The sequence below is a fragment of the Dipodomys spectabilis genome, unplaced genomic scaffold (genome assembly GCF_019054845.1).
Source record: "Dipodomys spectabilis isolate Male_0828 unplaced genomic scaffold, ASM1905484v1 ptg000163l, whole genome shotgun sequence".
NCBI classification, from domain to species: domain Eukaryota; kingdom Metazoa; phylum Chordata; class Mammalia; order Rodentia; family Heteromyidae; genus Dipodomys; species Dipodomys spectabilis.
Window position 1 is genome coordinate 7,463,865 of NW_024870840.1, and position 18,824 is coordinate 7,482,688.

General features: G+C 44.2%; 1 protein-coding gene across 3 annotated transcripts in view; it reads right to left on the reverse strand.

The window, feature by feature from the left end:
• Positions 1-597: 597 nt before the first annotated feature.
• The window catches only part of Tmcc3 (transmembrane and coiled-coil domain family 3), a 248,766-nt gene continuing 230,539 nt past the window's right edge, over positions 598-18,824 (reverse strand). For all 3 annotated transcript variants that reach the window (XM_042693092.1, XM_042693093.1, XM_042693091.1), the window contains 3 exons: positions 11,398-12,314; positions 7,684-7,819; positions 598-3,472 (listed from right to left, as the gene is read on the reverse strand). In XM_042693092.1, the coding sequence (XP_042549026.1) occupies positions 3,170-3,472; positions 7,684-7,819; positions 11,398-12,299 (1,341 nt within the window). In that variant the 5' untranslated portion in view covers positions 12,300-12,314 and the 3' untranslated portion in view covers positions 598-3,169. The remainder of the gene's footprint in view (positions 3,473-7,683; positions 7,820-11,397; positions 12,315-18,824) is intronic.

Consider the following 18,824-nt stretch of genomic DNA (forward strand, 5'->3'; position numbering starts at 1 on the left):
AATCATCTCTCTCCAAATAAGTCCTGAATCCTAAATAATGCTGTGTCTTTGTGTCTCTCTAAAACATACTCCTCACAATTAAAGACATGTGCAAAACACGTGGTTGAATCACACATCTTCATATTAATAAGCATATGACAAATGTTCTATGCTAAAAGCCTGGGAAGACAATCCCGTGTACATTGTCGAACATCATTGATGGAGGGCTTTTAGTGATTATAAGGATTTTTTTCTTTTTGGAGGGGGTTAGGAGAAGGGAAGTTTTGTTGGGGCTTAATCATATTCAAAATATGAAAGAACCAACTCAAAGCCCACTGAAAAGTACTTTTAAGTTTTGGTCTGATCCCAACAAACTATCAAGGTGATCATGACAATATGTCACTAATAATACTTGATAATGTTTCAGAGTGACCAGGGGTTTACCTATCTGACAACTAGTTCTCATCTTTAGGGGAGCAGAAGGTATAAGAGAAGGATCTGAAAAGTCAACCAAACATCCAATTTCTGGGTATGTCACAGTTGTATCACTATTTTTATTTCTCTCTTTTTTTTGGTTGATTGTGGGGCTTGAACTCTGGGCTTGGGAGCTGTCTCTGCACTCTTCAGCTCAAGGCGAGTGTTCTACCGCTTGAGCCACAGTACTACTTCCTGTATCACTATTTTTAATTGTGTAAAAATCTTCATTTAGTCTTATTCACTGAAGAGAACAAGCAGGTGGAGGTATAGTCTTTAAGAAAATATTAACTGCAGAGAATAAAAAGTCTCTTTATACTCTGATATCATCTGATTAAAAAGTAAAAAAAAAGCTTCATGAACTTTCCACAAGTCTAAAATAAATATGCCACAGCCAATGGAATGAGCCAATGGAAACATGGATTGTTTCAGGGAAGTTTCAGGTTGGGAGATTTAGGAGCCAGTGTCCAGTTGGTTCTGTTAGTAGCTCCAGCCAAGGGATGGAAGGGATGGAGTGAGCTGCTGCTTCTACTCTTCTGCTCTCTCCCTGGGGAGTAGCACACCGATCACAGGTCTGAGGTGTCAGACACAGCCTTCCTAAATTGCATCATGACATGGTGTGTGGTAGTGTGAGAATAGGACTTGTGTCTTTTTGGGTCCTTCCAGAACCTCATGCCTCATTCTCCCCCAAAGTGCCCTCAGAAAGATGCCCAAGAACTAAAGAGAAAACCCGAAGGTTCTACTTAACTTTTGGGTTTAAGTTGCTGGAGTCAGATGCCTACAGGGAAAATGGAGGTTGGCCATTCAACTATAAAAGCAAAAGGAAGCATATCAGTTTTTCTCTCTCCCTGCGCACACCTAGGACACATCTGTCCTGGATTCAGAGGGTCACGGTGAGCACAGCAGCCTGGGGTCTGACAGCACAGGGCACATGGCTATGCAGCACTGTGTCCTTGATTCCAAAAGACTATAACCAGAGATTTATGAAACTATGTTTATTGTTCTAAAAATACTTGAGTCTGGAATTAGTTTGGGACAAATGTGATGTTGGGGCCATTGTGAATTTATTAAAATGACTGCATTATACATTTTAAAAAGAAGAAAAAGGAAGTAAGCTGGAGTTGCCTGAGTCTCATTCATCCATGCTGGATATGTACTAAATTCTCTCAAACCCTGGCAAGCTCTGTCACATTTGTTTTTTCCAGGAGATTTCCTCCAAGAACAGCTACTTGCAAATATTGCACTTAATTCACATCCAGGAGCTGGAGGATCTTCTGTTGAAAGCATCTCTTCACCTTCAGGAATTGTGGGGTAGCGACAGGATCAGGAGGGGACAGTAGTTCCCATCACAATTTTCTCCATCCACCTCAGTGTTAGGTGCTCACAGAACCTGACTTATAGGAAAGGACCATTTGACAGATACAGAAGGGCCTCCTCACAAGACCAAAGACACAGTTCTTGAATGCTTCCCCTGGGTAGCAGAATATGTGTCCCATTGCTATGGATCTTGCCATAGATCTGAAGAGATAAACAGAAACCTGGACTCTAGCACTGGACTGAACTTATTTTATTCTTGCTGCCCTTCTTCCCCCCAATAAGCAGAGCCTCTCCATCTTCATCCAGAAGTATGTCTCCCACTAGCTGAATCTAATCAAATTACCATACAATCAGAGCAAACGTCATTCTTCCTCATGCCTCCAGTGTCTGACAGCAAGGCACATTAGCTTTCTAAAGTGATTCTGTTGTTCCTCTTTAAGAAAAGTCCTGCACCATAAGCATAGCTTGTTTTCATTTCCTGGGGGAAGCTTTGCAAGGTGATCTTCATGAGCCAAGAGTGAAGGGAATCATATTCTCAGAGGGGGTCCGGATTATCACAGCTAGGATTTGCCTCAGCACAAATCTCTGGACAGTGCTCCCAGGACCCTGCATAAAGATGCAACAGTACCACAAGTGCTGAGGCAGTGGGAGCCTTTCTGCATGCTGTGACAGTGGGCTTTTGCTAACCATAAAGGTGAAATCAGGAGAGAGCTTGGCTTGTACATCCTAGTGGCTCACCATCTAACGTGCAACACAACCTGTGCATAAACAGGCACAAGGTTTCCCTGTAGGAGGCCACACACAGTTGAGCCCGGTGTACATATCATGGGGCCTTGGGGTATACATGGACAGGTAAGACGGATCACAAAGTGATTTACTGCACTTCCCCAGGCTTGTGGTCCACATTGCCAACACCAGTGTTTCTCCACCTTCCAGAATGGACTCATGTCACATACATCCTTTCCATTTAAAAGAGGGAAAACACAACCACTGGGGAACATTTACCGTGGTGAAGCTCACTTGTGATAAGAGACTTAAAGGAAGAGAAAGAGGGAGGCACCCTTTCCTGGAAGGGGGAGGGGTGTCACTTATTATGCCAAGTGCTCGATACACAGGAGTTAGTTCATCCTGCTGGGCTCAGCAGGTGGGCAGGAATCTGGTCTGATTAAGGCAGTGAGCAACTTGGAGAGAGCTCCAGACGGATTCACGGTAACTAAGGACAGGGACTGAGTTGGCAGCAGCCACTGAGTTACAGAACTGTAGTTATTTACACCACACAGCTCCAAGCCTTCTTGTCATCTCTAGTCCGTACAACTGTTCATTTAAAAATTTGGTAGTATGCACAGAGTGTTCTTCAAAATAAAAACTTGCCAGAAAGTGAAGGCAGGAACCTGGGGCTTCATCTCGGTATAATTACCCTTTCTATGGCACACAGAATATGGTCCCAGTTTTTACAAAATATTGCCAGAATAGTCACAGCACAGAAGGTGCCAAGAATGTGGAAACGGCTCTTCATCATGGGAGAGACGAACTTGGCCAGGGTGGACACGCACACCAGGATGACGGTCATGAAGGCCAGCACCACGTTGATGCACTTCCCCAGCAGCACCTTGGCATTCACTGAGTCTGTCTGCAGGGTCTGCTGCTCCTGCTGGTGCAGCTCCAGCTTAGAAATTCGCGTCTGGCAGGATTCCAAGGCTTCCTGTGGGCAAGAGGAGAGGAACCATCAAAGGCTGAGGAGAGCAGAGAGCACTGGCCCCAGGGGAGTGGGCATCCAGATGTGCACAGAGGCCCCCAGCTTTGATCCCCAAACCAACAATCAGGATGACAAAGATGTAAAATGAGAATCCCAAGGCTCCTTCAATCCTCATGCTTTCCAGGGGTGGAACATCATGTGCATACAGCTGTAGCATACCACAGATGAAGAAGTTTGGTTGTTGTTGTTTTTATTGTTTTTAACTCTGCCTCTATTTGTAATAAAGTGACAAATCAGCAAAGAGAGTGGGATTGGATTCTGTGATGAAGCCACAGCAGCTGCTGCTGTCTTCCATTGTTGTCCTCTGAGTGTGTGTGTGTGTGTGTGTGTGGTTGTACTGAGCAGTGTGGGAAGGCACAGTGAGGGGAAGAAGGGAAGGGGAACAGGATCAACAATAGGCCCCACTTTTGCCTGCTCTGTGAATGCCCAGCACAGGCTGCCTTTACAGATCTCTGCATTCCAGGCTCTGATTTCTAAGACACGGATGACTGATGGGCCTCTAGCTCAGCTGTCCCTTCTGAGACCCATTCACACATCCAATGGTAGCTCCACATGAGCTTCCTGAAGCACCACAGTGTAACACAGCCAAGTGTACATGTATGGAATGCATCTTCCCTCCCCCTTCCCACTGCAGTCCATGTTCCCCCCTTCTCTTTCCTCAGAAAACATGCTAGAAGCTCCCCTGGACATCTGCCTTGTCCACCTGATTACCTTGCCCCACACTGTGACACACAGTATCTATCTCAATTCATCTATTTCCCTCCCAGTCTCCATCTCACTCAGGTCTACCATGACCTTACATGAATTCCCCTCACTCCCTGTCGCTGCCCAATCCCATGTAACCATCTTCCACACAAAAGCCCAAGGGATCTTTGAAAGATGTACATTTGACTCCTCTCCAGTCAACCTTCAAATCTTTCCTATTGTCCTTTGAGGCCTTGCCCGGTTCAGGTTTATCCACCCTCTCCTTACTCTCCTAATGTAGCCCATTGTCCCTTCACAGTGAACGGGCCAAACTGTCTTTGGCCAATTTCTGAAGCAGCATGTACTCACCTCTGAGCCTGAAATGTGCTCTTCTCCCTCTCCCCCTCCTGTCTTCATACTTCAGGTCCTACCTCAATTGTCCCATCCTGAAGGAAGACTTCCTTGACCCAAGTCCTCTCCATCTGACCTCCCCAAGCAAGAGCTACATCAGCTACATGCAGACAGGGACTAACCTGCCGTATCTTCCTGTCCTCTCTGGCAGGTGCCACATGCTATAGCTGAAGATTAAAGAGACTGGGTGCCTGTAGTAGGAAGTGAGATTTGAGAGAGAAAAGCCTGAGGTTTGTGGAAAAAAGGACTAAGCAGAGGCAGGATGGAGTGCCCTACTAGGTCACCAGCCTGCTGTCTAAACCATTTGCCAATATGTTTGGGCAGTTACACACAGTTATCTTTTCAGGTTTTAAGCACGCACCGTGGCTTGAACATTGATTTGCTTTTCTTCTGTTGAATACACTCCATGGGCCAGAGACCAAGGTTCTCTGTTACTATAGTAACTTTCATTACACTCGGCTTCTAACCAAAAGGATAAAACTTCTTTAGATCTTCCCATTCTAAGCGAGGCTGGCTGGCTGTAGTCACAGACATGTGCCAAGCCTGGCATCCCTGGTTCAGACATTGATGGCATAGAAAAAGTGATAGAGCCAGACAAAAGATCAACCTTTTAGACACAATTCATCTTGGGCTAGACACAAAGGGGCTTTTAGAATTCTTTCAACACTGTTACTAGTTGTTATTAAAAGAATCTAAGAAAATTAGGCAGTAATGGGCAAGGAAATCTGCTCATGGTACCAAGAGATAAGTCCTACAGTTCTTAGCACTTCCTTGGTCCAGCATTGAACTCACTGGGAAGGAATTGTCTTTAAATACTACAAATTAGGTTTTTTAAAAAAAAATCTCAGTTGCCTGAAATACTGACAAAGCTCTAATATTCCTGGGGGCAACTGCCACCATCCCAGCCTGGGGTTGTGGCTCGTGCCCATAATCCTAGATACTCAGGAGGGCTGAGATCTGATGATTGTGGTTCAAAGCTAGCCAGGGAAGAAAAGTTCGTGGGATCCTTATCAGCAATTAACCAGCAAAAAGCCATAAGTGGGGGTATGACTCAAGTGGCAGAGCATCAGCCTTGAGCAAAAAATTCAAACATGAGCACAAGGCCCTGAGTTCAGTACTGGCACACATACACACATACCTCTCCCTGTCCAAACACAGAGTCCATTCCTGTCATAGAAAATAAAAAAGCCTGAGAGAAATGTGGCTACTTGACAATACAATGACTGGCATGCATTGTCTGGCTGTTTATGTTATGTGTCCAGCAAAGACTTGACATGTAGTATCCCATTTGACCTTCTTGACCTTCAAAGTAGAGCAAACTAAGTTTCAGCTTTATAGCTGAGGAAACTCAGGCACAGAGCACTAGCTTGCAGGGGCAAACAGAGGGCCAGCGTGTGATAAGAAAGACTACTATAGTTACTTAAACAGAGTTCACTTTGCAATGCTGATCTAAAAGTGAGATTAGAAAAATGTGGAAATGAACTCTGTGTGTCCAAATTCCCTTTTTGAAGTCCCTCCCTTTATCTGACCTCTTCACCTCTCAAATATGTTTCTTAAAAAAGAGAAGAGCAGTGTTAACACAAACCATCCCCTATGAGAAAATGGTATATCAGACGCCAGCGACATTCCAGAGCTGCTGGAGAAGAGAATGGTTGCATAAAGGCCTGTGCTTCATGTGGTTCAAGTTTCTCAAGGCAGCTGCTGCTGGGTGATGTTGTCTCCTAACCCTGAGTGGGGCAAGAAATCACCCTCTCTCCCGTGTCCTCTGTGCCACACTTTCTGGGGGCAATGCTTCCCCACACAGGACAGAACACTGACCAATATGCAGGCAAAAGTGCAGAGTTCAATCTTCTCCCTAGTGCAGCAGGGCTCTGGCTGTCAAAGGCTCTAGTGGAGCTGCAGAAAATAACCACTAACTACAGAGAAAGCCTGAACATTGCTCAAGCAGTACATTTTTATAAATGTCCTGCCCAGAAGTCTGCACCACTAGTGCAGTGTGTGAGTACACTGGTTTCACTTTAGGACATTCTGGAACTGCCCTTTATTGATAAGAGTCAAGTGACCCCTCTCCCTTCCAACCATAACATCCACTCCACTTTCTCTAGGACACAAATCCACTTGCTATTCAGGATCATTGTCAAGACCTTGTTCAGACCACCTCTCTGTGCCTCAGTCTCCACATCTGAGAAGAATGGTTAATAAGAGGCATAAAGGTAGTTGAGGAGTAAGTAAGGAAGAAAAATGGAGACACGAAAAGTACTTTGTTAGTGTCTGGCACATCGTATGCACTGGAATGCCTGAAGCCTTTCCCAACTCTGAAGTTACTGCCTCCTAGATAGACACATTCAAGGCTTGCTCAGGAACACACGCAGCTGGCAAATGGTATACACACAGCTGGAATTGCAACCAAGTCAACCCACTGAGTTGATACCCATTCCTATCCCAGACTGCTGGGTACTGCAGGCCTGGATTTCTGTAGCTTATAGTGTTTCTACCACGGAATGTGACCTTTGTTCATATGTTCAAAGCCCTTTGGCAGGAGAGCCACTCCTTACCTGGGAAGAAAGCATCTAGAATTGTCTAGAAGTTAGGTATACTAGGCTTAGGGTCAAAAATCAATACTTGTAAACTGATTTAGGCAGAGAAGAGTCTAGAGGGTGGCTTCTCCTTAGACTCAGTAAGAGTTAATGGGGTGTTGGGAATGTGGCTTAGTGGGAGAGTGCTTACCTAGCAAGCATGAAGTCCTGGGTTTGAGTCCTCAGTACCACATAAACAGAAAAAGCCGGAAGTGGTGCTGTGGCTCAAGTGGTAGAGTTCTAGCCCTGGGCAAAAGAAGCTCAGGGACAGTGCCCAGGCTCTGAGTTCAAGCTCCAGGACTGGCCAAAAAAAAAAAAAAAGAGTTTATGGGGCCAGCAGGGGGAGAGGAAATGTTCATGTTGCATGGAAAACACTGAGCCTACCAATAGAAATCCCTGAGGCCCTGGGAGATGCACCCAGTTTATCTTTTGGATGAGTTAAAGCCCCCCCAAACTCCACATGAAGGGTAACGAGAAGAGAGGCACCTGGATGTCCCGCGAGCGCTCATAGGCCTGGTAGGCCACCTTCTCCTCGGCGCTGGCCAGCTCTTGCTTCAGGTTGGCCGTCTCGTGCTGGTGGAGGTCGGTCAGGTCATGCAGCTGGTCCTCTAGTCGCTCATACCTTGAGAGACACCGGAGCCCACTGTGAGTCTGACATTTTAGCCTCCCAAAGTGCTTTTTAGAATGATGTCTTTATGGCTTACTGCCACTGGCACTGTGTAGCAGACCTCCCCGCCCGCTCTGTCCTCTCCCCCTAGAAAAATCCAAGCCTCGCTGCAAGGAGCACACCAGCTCTGGAAAGGCGCGGTTTTTGGGGTCTTAACTCTCCTCATCTCTGCAGTTTCACAAAAAGCAAAGCAGGCTTTCTACCTCTGCCTGATCATGGGAGGGTGGGCAGGACCCTGCTCAGGGCCAGAACCCACCATAGCCAAGGGGACTTCTTGCTTTTGCCCACAGTGCTTGGGGTTCAAGGCAGAAGCCGGGGGTGCAGGGAACACCCACATTTCCATCAGCCTTGTTCTGCAACCAGTTCTCCCATGTACACCCCCCTCCCCATGTGAAATGCTCAGAACTTAAGCTGCTAATAACAATTAAGCTTGTTATACATTATAGAGAGCTTATCAGGTGGCATTTCCCAAAGTCCAAATCTAAAGCAAGAGAAAGACAAAGATTTCTAATCTCATGCTCTGCTCCCCTCAGAGAAGACGATTTGGCTTTTGTTTCAAACCTTGTAATGTCTATTTTAAACAGAATGCTTGAGCCTGGCATGTCTTTGATCGATGCTGGTCATCCGGTGAAATTGTTTTTGTGTTTTGTTTTGTTTTTGCCAGTCTTGGGGCTTAGGACCTGAGCACAGTCCCTGAGCTGCTTTTACTCAAGGCTAGCAGTCTACCACTTGAGCCACAGTGCCACTTCTGGCTTTTTCTGTTTAGGTGTTACTGAGGAATAGAACCCAGGGTTTATGCATGCTAGGCAAGCACTCTACTACTAAGCCATATTCTCGACCTGGAAAAGGCAAAAAAAAAAGCTTAGTTCTGACTCTAGGACTATTTGCAAGCATCCTTCAGGGGGCTGGATGGTACAGTGCCTTCAAAAACACCTCCTCTAGAGCTCTTAAGTAACAGACAAGTGGTGGTATCAAAGGGAACACAAACAAAATCAGTCCTAAACTAACATAAATCAGAATAATGGATAAAATATGCATCTATAAACATGTAACTCTGAATAAAATGTGGATCCAAAAAGTACTGTATCTCAAACTCGGGTGCAATGAAGGTCAGAGACCTTCATTGGAAAACCATGATTCCAAACACAGGTCCTAGGTGATGAACTGCCGAAGTCCAGGATGCAGAAAGAAGGTTTAAAGCATGGTTTCAGGGTGCCAGATGCGGCTCAGTGGTACAGCATGTGCTTGGTGTAAATGAGGTCTTGGCTCAATCCCTAACAACACACACACACACACACACACACACACACACACACACACACACACACACACACACACACACACACACACACACACACACACACACACACACACACACACACACACACACACACACACACACACACACACACAGAGTTTCATAAACTACAGGTTAAAAATATATGATCACTTCAAAATGACAATGTAAAGTCATCTATCTATTATAAAACAAGCTATACCTAACATTTCAATGCGGTAGTATTAACAGACATTTACAATGTTATCTACACATTTTAGAAGTGAGCATATTCATTTTCCCTAGGAAACTTTGATCTTTTAGTAGGGAACTGACAGAAAATCCTCTCCTAATTGGTCATTCATACCTTTTAATTACTAAGCTATAAGCAACATAAAAGACAGCTTAAAAACAGCAACTTTAAAAGTTTTTCTGATATAGCCCATAAAATTTCCATTTTTATTTTAATCTTTTGTGGTGTGTATGTGTGTGTGTGTGTGTTGGTCCTAAAGCCTGAACTCATGGCCTAGGAGCTTATCCCTGAGCTTTTGTATGTAAGGTATAAGGCTAGCACTCTACCACATGGGCTCCACTTTTGGCTTTTTGGTGTTTAACTGGAGATAAGAGCCTCACAATTTTACTGCCCAGGCTGGCTTTGAACTGCAATCCTATGATTTCAGCTTCCTGAGTCACTAGGATTACAGGTGTGAGCCCATACCACCATCACCTCCTCCTCCTCCTCCTCCTCTTCCTCCTCCTGTGAGCCCATACCACCATCACCTCCTCCTCCTCCTCTTCCTCCTCCTCCTCCTCTTCCTCTTTTCCTTCTCCTTCTCCTTCTGTTTGGTTTTGTATTTTAAAAAACAGGTTCTTGGGGGCTGGGAAGGTGGCTCAGTGGTACAGTGCTTGCCTCGCATGCATGAGGCCTTGGGTTTCATTCCGCAGCATCACATAAACAGAAAAAGCTGGAAGTGGTGCTGTGACTCAAGTGGTAGAGTGCTAACCTTATGCTGAAGAGCTGAAGGACAGTGCCCAGGCCCTGAGTTCAAGCCCCACAACTGACAAAAAAAAACAAAACAAACAAAAAAAACCCAACCAGGTTCTTGATATGTAGTGTAGGCTGGCTGGCCTCAAATTTGTCTCTGCTTTCCAAGTTCTAGGACTAGGGTATGTACTACCATGCCCAGCTACGTTAATCTTAAAATCACTTTTGAGCTGAGTTCTGGTAGGCTCATGCCTATAACCCCAGCTACTTGGGAGACTAAGATTGGGAAGATTATGATTTGAGACCAGCTTTGGCAGAAATGTTTATGAGACCCCTTTCTTAACTAATACGTACCATTACACACACTTATCATACTAACTTTATGAGAAGCTAAGATCAAGAGGATCATATCCCAGTCAGCCAAGGAAGAAAAGATTACAAGACTTAATCTCAATGGAAGAAGCTAGGCATGGTGTATACACCTGTCATCTTAGCTATGATGAGAAATTTAAAATAGGTGAATTGTGGTCTAGGCACAAACCTGGCCAGGAAATGAGACACTATCTCAAAAATAACGAGTGCAAAAAAGAGCTGGCGGCAGGCTCAGACAAAGGGTACCTGCCTAGCAAGCACTAGACCCTGAGTTCAAATGCTGGTACCATTAAAAAAAGAATTACTTTTCAAGGCATTTCATTTGGGGTGAAAAGTTTAATGAGCAAAATAAAGTACTATAAACATATATATATATAAATATATAATACAATATAAATATAATATGTAAATACAATATGTAAATATATAAATATAAATATATAAAAATATAATATAAATAATATAAATATATATAATATAAATATATAAAAATATATAAATATAAAAAATATATAAATATAAATATATATATATATATATATATATATAAAAACTGTTGTTATGGAGGAAATGAAATACAGGGTTCTGAGTACAGAGAGACTAGTACAGAAGTCTACTGAGTCAGTATGTGGGAATGTACACACGTCACAACCCATAGAGTGATAAAGGAAGAGATTCACAGGCCTAATGTCTTTCTCAGAATGTCAGCCGTAAGCCACATGTTATGAAACTTGGAATTACAAAGGATAGAAAGAACTATGGTTCCCTAAATACCTTTTGATCCACATGGAAATTCATGAAAAAGACAATTCGCTTATAAGTTTCAGGCAATCTCTCTATCTCTCTGCAATTGGTAACTCATGCTTCTGAAAGAATTCCAACTCAATAGTCAGAACATACCTGTATCTCTCCTCTTGCAGGGTCTGAGAGATGAAGCCATATTCTCTCTTAAACTGCACCTTCAGTGCCTCAATGTCCTCTGCCAGCTGGGCCTGGGTGTCCTTGATTTCCCTCAGTTCCTCCAGGATCATGGCAAGCTTCCCCTGGCTGTCCAGTGTGTTGGCCCCGCCAGCCCCAAAGGACTGGTTGCCATTACTATCCGCTGAGCCTGACGTGCCGCTCGAACACTCATCGTCGCTGCCATACTTGGGTTTGTTCACAATGGTAGCACTGCCCCCATAGGCCCTGGCACTTGCTTCTGGCCTAAACTCTTCTAAGGAATTTTTTAAGTGAGCAATGTTGTCAGCACTACCAAATTTATTCCGAATCAAATTGGCAAACTCCCTGGATTTATTGAAGACAAATACAGGGGGAGTGAGGGACACCCCTGGCATGCCCAATTTACTACTCTCCAGGCAGTGGGGGGCAGTTCGAGATTTCACATGGGCATCTTTCAGAGAGTGATGGATGTCCTTCAGGTGGTCTTTGGAGATGTCCTTTGTGCTTCTGGAGGCTCCATTCTGCTCAATCTCCCTGAGCTTTCTGTGGTACTGCTCTAACTTCTTCTGCAGCTGGGCAATGGAGTGGGCTGATTTCTGGTTCTTCTTCTCAAAAACCTGTTTGATGCGCCCAGCCTGCTGCTTGTCTGCACTGTTGACCAGCTTCAGATACTCGGCAACATTCCCATCGCGGGAGGTTTGCTCAATTTTGATTTGCTCTGTTACCTTCAAGATTTTTTGTTTCAGGCTGTCTGCATTGAGTTTGACCTTGTGGAAATCCAGGATGCCATCTGGTACATCGAAGTTGAGGTTGGTGTCTGAGCCGCCTCGGCGTATGTTCAGGGGCAGGCTGAGGGTATTCATGTCATGTCGCTCTACCTAGAAGACACCAGAGAGAAGCCTTTTAATATGAAGGGTTTATATGAGATGGTTACTATGACAGAATCTGTTGCATATGGCATGCACACATTAAGTTCCAGATTTTCCATGGCATGCTCTACTGGATAAATATGCGCTGCTATCTTTGCAGGTGAAGATTGACCAGTCCTGCTCCTTCTAACTAGAATGAGAACTAGAGCACCAGTGCATCTGATTTACCATCTGATGTAATTGTGAACATGAACTGCAGAGTAGAAACTGCAGAACAGAATGAGGTCCCCAGTTCAACTTTGCCAAAGTGCCTTGGGACCTGGGCTGCTGGCCATGGCTCCTCTGTGAACGTAACCATTATGGGACACGTATCCAACCCTGAATCCACTCATTTCCTAGCAGAAGGGAAAAAAAAAAGAAAGAAAGAAAAAAGCAAGCGAAATTGTAGCAGGTACATCCATCAACAAGAGAAAATTATTTTCTTAATGGAATCATTAAATACATGTGACAGAACAGTATGGTGCAGGATGAACTTTAATAATTGAATAATACAACAGAATCTAGATAGGGAAACAAATAACTACACCACAGCCATAGAGGCTTTTTTTTTTTAAAAGAAAATAATGCTAAGACTGCATGGAATAGCTTTCCTAGGCACTAGGCATTTTGGTCAAGTTGTAAGCAATAAGGGGAAGACAAAGCCAGACTTCACCCAGGCTCTGTGGAGGTTGTCTTTTGGATCCTCACCACATACACATAGCGACTGAAAGAGCCAGGATTGAATTCAAGTCACTCTAATGCTAATCTTCCTGCCATAATGGAACACTATATACCATGACTGTCCTTTGAAGAATGGGTCTCTGCAAAGAGGGACAAAGAATGCACTAAAACTAGAAAACACTGACTTGGGGCAAATAAAGTAATTGATGATAATCACACAATCACTGAGACTGATTTGATTTTATTGGAGATATCAGATCTGGCCATGCGATTCTACTTTGTAAAGACTGTTTTTCTCTTTCTATTGTCTCCCATATGAAAATCACACAACCTGGCTCCTTATCCTAAGTAAGCCAAACAACCAATAGGCTCAGGATTTGATTCTTCTATGTATTTACTCCTAAGTATGATATTCACAATATCATGCTATCTATCCACTTCTTACTAAAATCTCCCCGTTCCTGAAACCCATTCTGAACCCATTTTTCCAAGCAGCCTTTTCTGGTCTTCAAAGAAGCAGCTTCTCCTTCCCTCTGTGAGCCTATCCTGTGGCACCACACACACCTCTATCTCATCTATGTGCTTTAACCACCTGTAGTCTGCAGGTGAAAGGATAAAAAATGTCACAGCTGTACCTAGCCAAGTGCCAGCACAGCACTTCCCTTACTCACCAGCAGCTGTCAATAGATGGTTGGTGAACTCAAATGATAATCATTCTTTATTCTGAGGAGTCTACACTAAAGCCATTTAATATGAGTGTTACTACAATAAAATAACCTCAGAAATTCTCAGAAGTTCTCTGACCATGCAGTCCTGACTAATCCCAGGTAGAACTTTTTTTTCCCAACACCTAGGTAATAAGTTCTACATCATTTCAGATTCAACTGAACAGAGGTCTTTTCCATCAGTATGAAACAAGACACCCAAACACACATAAGAATCTTTGAACTTCATTACACTCAGAACTTTAGAAGAACTTAAAAAGTAAACTCAGAAAAGAGCAAATAAGCATCCAACCCAATGACTTTACAAATAGACACACTGTAACACCTTCATCAAGATGATATTTGCCCCCGCCTGCAGGGAACCACGATCCTGACTTCAAGTTGTATGCATGCACATGCGCTCGCCCTCACAAACACACTCGTCATTTCTCACTCAACACTGTGAGTTCCATAAACACGTTTGTGCTTCTTGAAACTCACAGATAAGATCTGATTATATTAGGAAAAAATTGCCTGACATTCTTGGAGAATTCCTCTACCTTTTGTGAAGCAAGATGTATTTTATGCTTTACCCGATCAAATGCAGCACTAAAGTCACTACTTGTTCTTCATTCTTTAATTCTGTGCCACACCAGTTAGCCACTTGGGCTGTTTAAATGCAACAAGCCTGGTTTTTTGCACAGACTGTAGGTCCAGGACAGCCTTGTACACAGAGGCAGACTGACTTCTGCCTTACTTTAAAGTTATAACAATGCTTGGCATGTCTTCAAACATCCAGATTAGGGGAACAAACAGCCTTTTAAGTCCCAATCAATCACTCTTACTGCTCATCAGTAAGTCTCAGTTGCACATGTTTGATGAGGTCATAAAAATTGGAACTATCTGGGGGCCGCATCTTTTGACCTCTTATAATCTGACCACTGCACAGGTAATCAAGAGCCAGTGATAAATACCACTTGGTACCCACAGATTCCCTAAGTAAGGGCTGAGATTGCATATATGTGCTAGGAAGTGAGCAGGGTGTCCTCCATGCTTCATTTAACTTGGACTTGCCCTGATCCTGACCTATATAATACAGATGGCACAAGGCATGATTTCTGGGTCAGGACATGGGGTGGGGGGCAAAGGTTCACTGATCACCTATAGTCTACATGCATGTGGATTGGGACATCTGGGAACTGACATTGACTGCTACATGTCTTTTAGAAAACATAGTCACATGTGAGGGCCCCCATACATAGAATAAAGAGACAAGACTGGAACAATTCAGGAGTAATAAAGCGGAACTCTGGAAACAGCCTGCTTGGGCTTCCATCTTGCATTATTACCCTTGTAAAGCTGTGTGATCTTTGTAGAAGTGATTTAACCTTCCTATGCCTCAGTTTCCTCTTCTGAAAACAGACCTAGAGATGCTTCCAAGAGTCACCATAAGGAATGAGATAATACAGTGGAAGTGAGTAAGGACTTCCTGGCACAGAGAAACCTTCAGCAAATGTTTACCATTATCCTCCCAGTTTCATTTAAAAATGTATTTGAATTAAAAGCTAAAAGTAAAATAAGCTCAGAAGCATTAACAATGGTTATTTTTGTGCCATGGGGTTATACGGGGTCATTCTTTTAGTCATGCCATTGTATTTTCTGTTTTTTAAAAATAAAGAAAACGAATTACTGTTCTGGCAGGAGAGATGATGTGGGTTTATTTGTTTTGTTTTTTTCACAATGATGGCTAGGCTCTTTCAATCCTCCCAGAATGACCCAGCTGTTATTACTTAGATGAAAGGCAGACCACCAGTACATTAGCAAAATGCCTTTCCTTGTGTTTCCTTCCAACAGCACAGACGCTGCCACTGTCACCTCAATATTCTGGAATAGAACCTGAGGAAAAGCTTAAGTTCAGATGGACGTCAGTAATGGGCCTTGCATCAGCTCTGCAGTGAACCTTGCCTGCTGCACAACCTCCCAACATCCCTTCCACCTGGATGTTGGCACCACTTAGGTGACACCAGCACCACCAAGAGCACATTGCTCAGGCTTCCTGTCACCCTCCATAGTCACTTCAAAACCCCAGCTAAAAAAACCCAAAACAGACAGACATCTTAAGCCACCAAGTTACAGATCTGGAGAAGAGGAGGCTCCTGTGCTATGGTGTGGTTCTCCCCCCCCCCCTTATCCCCAAGCAGTGGTTCGTGTGCTGCAGGAGCCTTGGTCCATTGTGCTGGTGGTGAAGTGGAAGAGCCTTTCAGAGGTGGGGCCTAGCAGAGGGTAATTAGGCCACTGGGGTTCTCGCCTCATAGATGGATTAATGGTATTCTCACAGAAGTAGGCAAGTTCCCTGACAGTAGGCTGCTTTAAAGCAAGGTCACTCCAGGCCCCTTCTGCATATGGTAGGTCCCTTTCTGATCCTCAACTATGTTGTAACACAGCAGGGGATGGGTGGACATGAAAGGAGAAGGGGGTCTCCATAAGACCTAAGGATCTTGCTACCTGGACTTCCAGCCCCCAGAATTGTGAGCCCAACAGGCCTCTTTATAAGATACTTGCCCTCAGCAATTTATTAGAGTAACAGAAAATGAACTAAGATGCCTGGGAGGATATACACTAGGAAGGATATACTTTAAGGCAGGCGCCCTCTGAGGCTCTGGGGACATGAAGCAGCAGGAACTGCTGTGAGCCCTAAAGATTGGAATGATGCCTGCTTAGTTCACAAGGCTGGTGCAATAACCGCCTACAAAAAGGTTAAGTATGCTCAAATGTGAGGAAAGGGGTGGATCCATCAGACAGGTTCCATTTCCAAGATAAGAGTTGTTCTTTCTTCAGGTCTAGTTAAGGCTGTTCCTACAGTCAGAATGTGGTAGGCCTTTTTGCTGCAGTAACAGTGTCCAAATCCCAGTTCCCAGTGGTGTGTGCGTGTGAGTGAGTGTGTGTGTGTGTGTGTGTGTGTGTGTGTGTGTGTGTGTGTGTGAACTCAGGGCTTTGGCATGGTCCCTTACCTTTTTGCTTAAGGCTGGTACTCTTCCACAGGGCCTGGGTGCTCTCCCTGAGCCTCTTTATGATCAAGACTAGCATTCTACCACTTGAGCCACAGTGCCACTTTTGGCTTTTTCTGAGTGGTTTATTGAAGGTAAGAGTCTCATGATCTTTTCTTTATGAGCTGGCTTTGAACTGTGATCCTCAGATCTCAGCCTCCTGAGTAGCTAGGATTACAGACATGAGCCACTAACACCCAGCTTCCCAGGGGCTTTCTTACAAAATGGCTTATTTTTTGCTTAGGCCAACAAATGTGCAACTTGTCAGCTGGTAGACCAGGCTGCAATGGAGCCTCTATTGTCTGGAATGCTGGTGGTGTTTTGTCCACAGTCTCCAAAGACTTCTCCCAGAAGAGACACTTGTGACTTGCTCCACATTATCATACTCAGAGAAAGGGACAAGTATCCTACATCAAGCCCAGAAGGGGAAAAAAAAATGTCACACGAATGACACATGCAATAGTTTAACTGTGAAATACTCACTATAGTAGGCTCTAGTACTCTAGTACTCTAGAAAATGAGATATAAGGAAGGTAAGCAAATGGCTTAGAAGCACATAGTTACCAAATAGCAGAGGAAGGATGGAAATTTTATGGTAAGTCAGGCAAGGATTTTTATATGCATTCATAGATCCTTCACTGTCCTCTTTTATGAGTACATCGAAGTTTGGGAAGAATATATGTTTCTTGACGCCCATGGATAATACTCAGTTTTGCTGGAGCTCAACTCAGGTTTAGGAAACATGCAAGAGTGGCCATGTGAAAATGTGTTCTGCCATGCCCCTACCAGGCCTGCTAGCTCTCTCTCTGTGGACACCAGGGGCTTGATTTAGCTTTGAAAGTTTGAGGCAGTGACCACCACGTGTTGCTTAATCAAAACACTTGGTTGATTGTGTGCCTATATAAGACCTGCAAATCCTTAGCTCGGGGCTCTCCTCCTGGGCTCCGCTGTGTTGGAGTGTAGGACAATGCCCGAGCTGCAGCCCGTTTAAATAAAACAGCTGTAGAGTCCGACTCTTGGTGGTCTTCTTGCGGGAGGTCCTGCGACCTTGGCATTACAGCTTCTGTCAGAAAACTCTCCCTATTCTCAGCTCCCATGTGCCTTCCACTCAGGCTTGATCCATATGCTGAAATATCAACAGTGATTATGGTCAAATAATTTTCTAAGGACTAAAGGCTTATTGCTTTTACTGGAACAATCACCAGGGGGAGAATGAGAAGGTAAAATAAGATAAAGGACCATGGGAAAAGTGAGCTGTGTCAAGGGGCCGATAAGAGAGGGCCTGATATCTGGGAAAAGGCCCAGTGGCTGCCTGGCTATGCCTGGGGGACAGGAAGGCTCCCTTCCCTGTGTTGAGCTCATGGAGAGACCCATGCTACAATGTTTTACCAGGAGACCAGGAGCTTTCCATCACTTTCTATAGTAACACCTAAGGATACAAAGTAACCTTGTCTCTGTCTTGTGCCTGCTTGAAAGACATTTGCAGAATGTTCTCAGCTAGAACCCATAACTACTTCACCAAAGCTAGCAGCCATCCAACACTTTGGTTTTCTTGCTAATGGGAACAATTGGTTCTGAAGAAAACTAACTCTGGATGTTTAATAACCCCTCTTCATCTGTTCATAAAACGCATCAATGTATTCACATGGCCCCTGCTCAGAACATTCAACATGTTGAAATACACTGCACTCTCTAGAAGAAAAAAGCCAGATCTTCCCCACTGCCCACAAAAAGGAGCCACCCAAAGGCTCTTCACATGGCATCCAAAAGGACACTTTATTAGGAGTATGTTGGTCCAATGTTTGTTCTAATTTGTTTGGACAAGGAGGATTTCCTCTGATAGTTGCAGTCTCACAAGAGCACATCATGAACTTTAAACAAGTGCACCATGCCCAGCAGGGAACTGAGCCAACAGCATGACCATAAAGGTTTCGTTCCCAGCACCCATTTCCTTTCCTATGTCACTCACAATGGACAGGCTGGAGCCTCGAAAGCTGTACTTCTCCCTACAGGTAAAGGAAACTGGCTTCTCTAGCTTCCAGGATTAG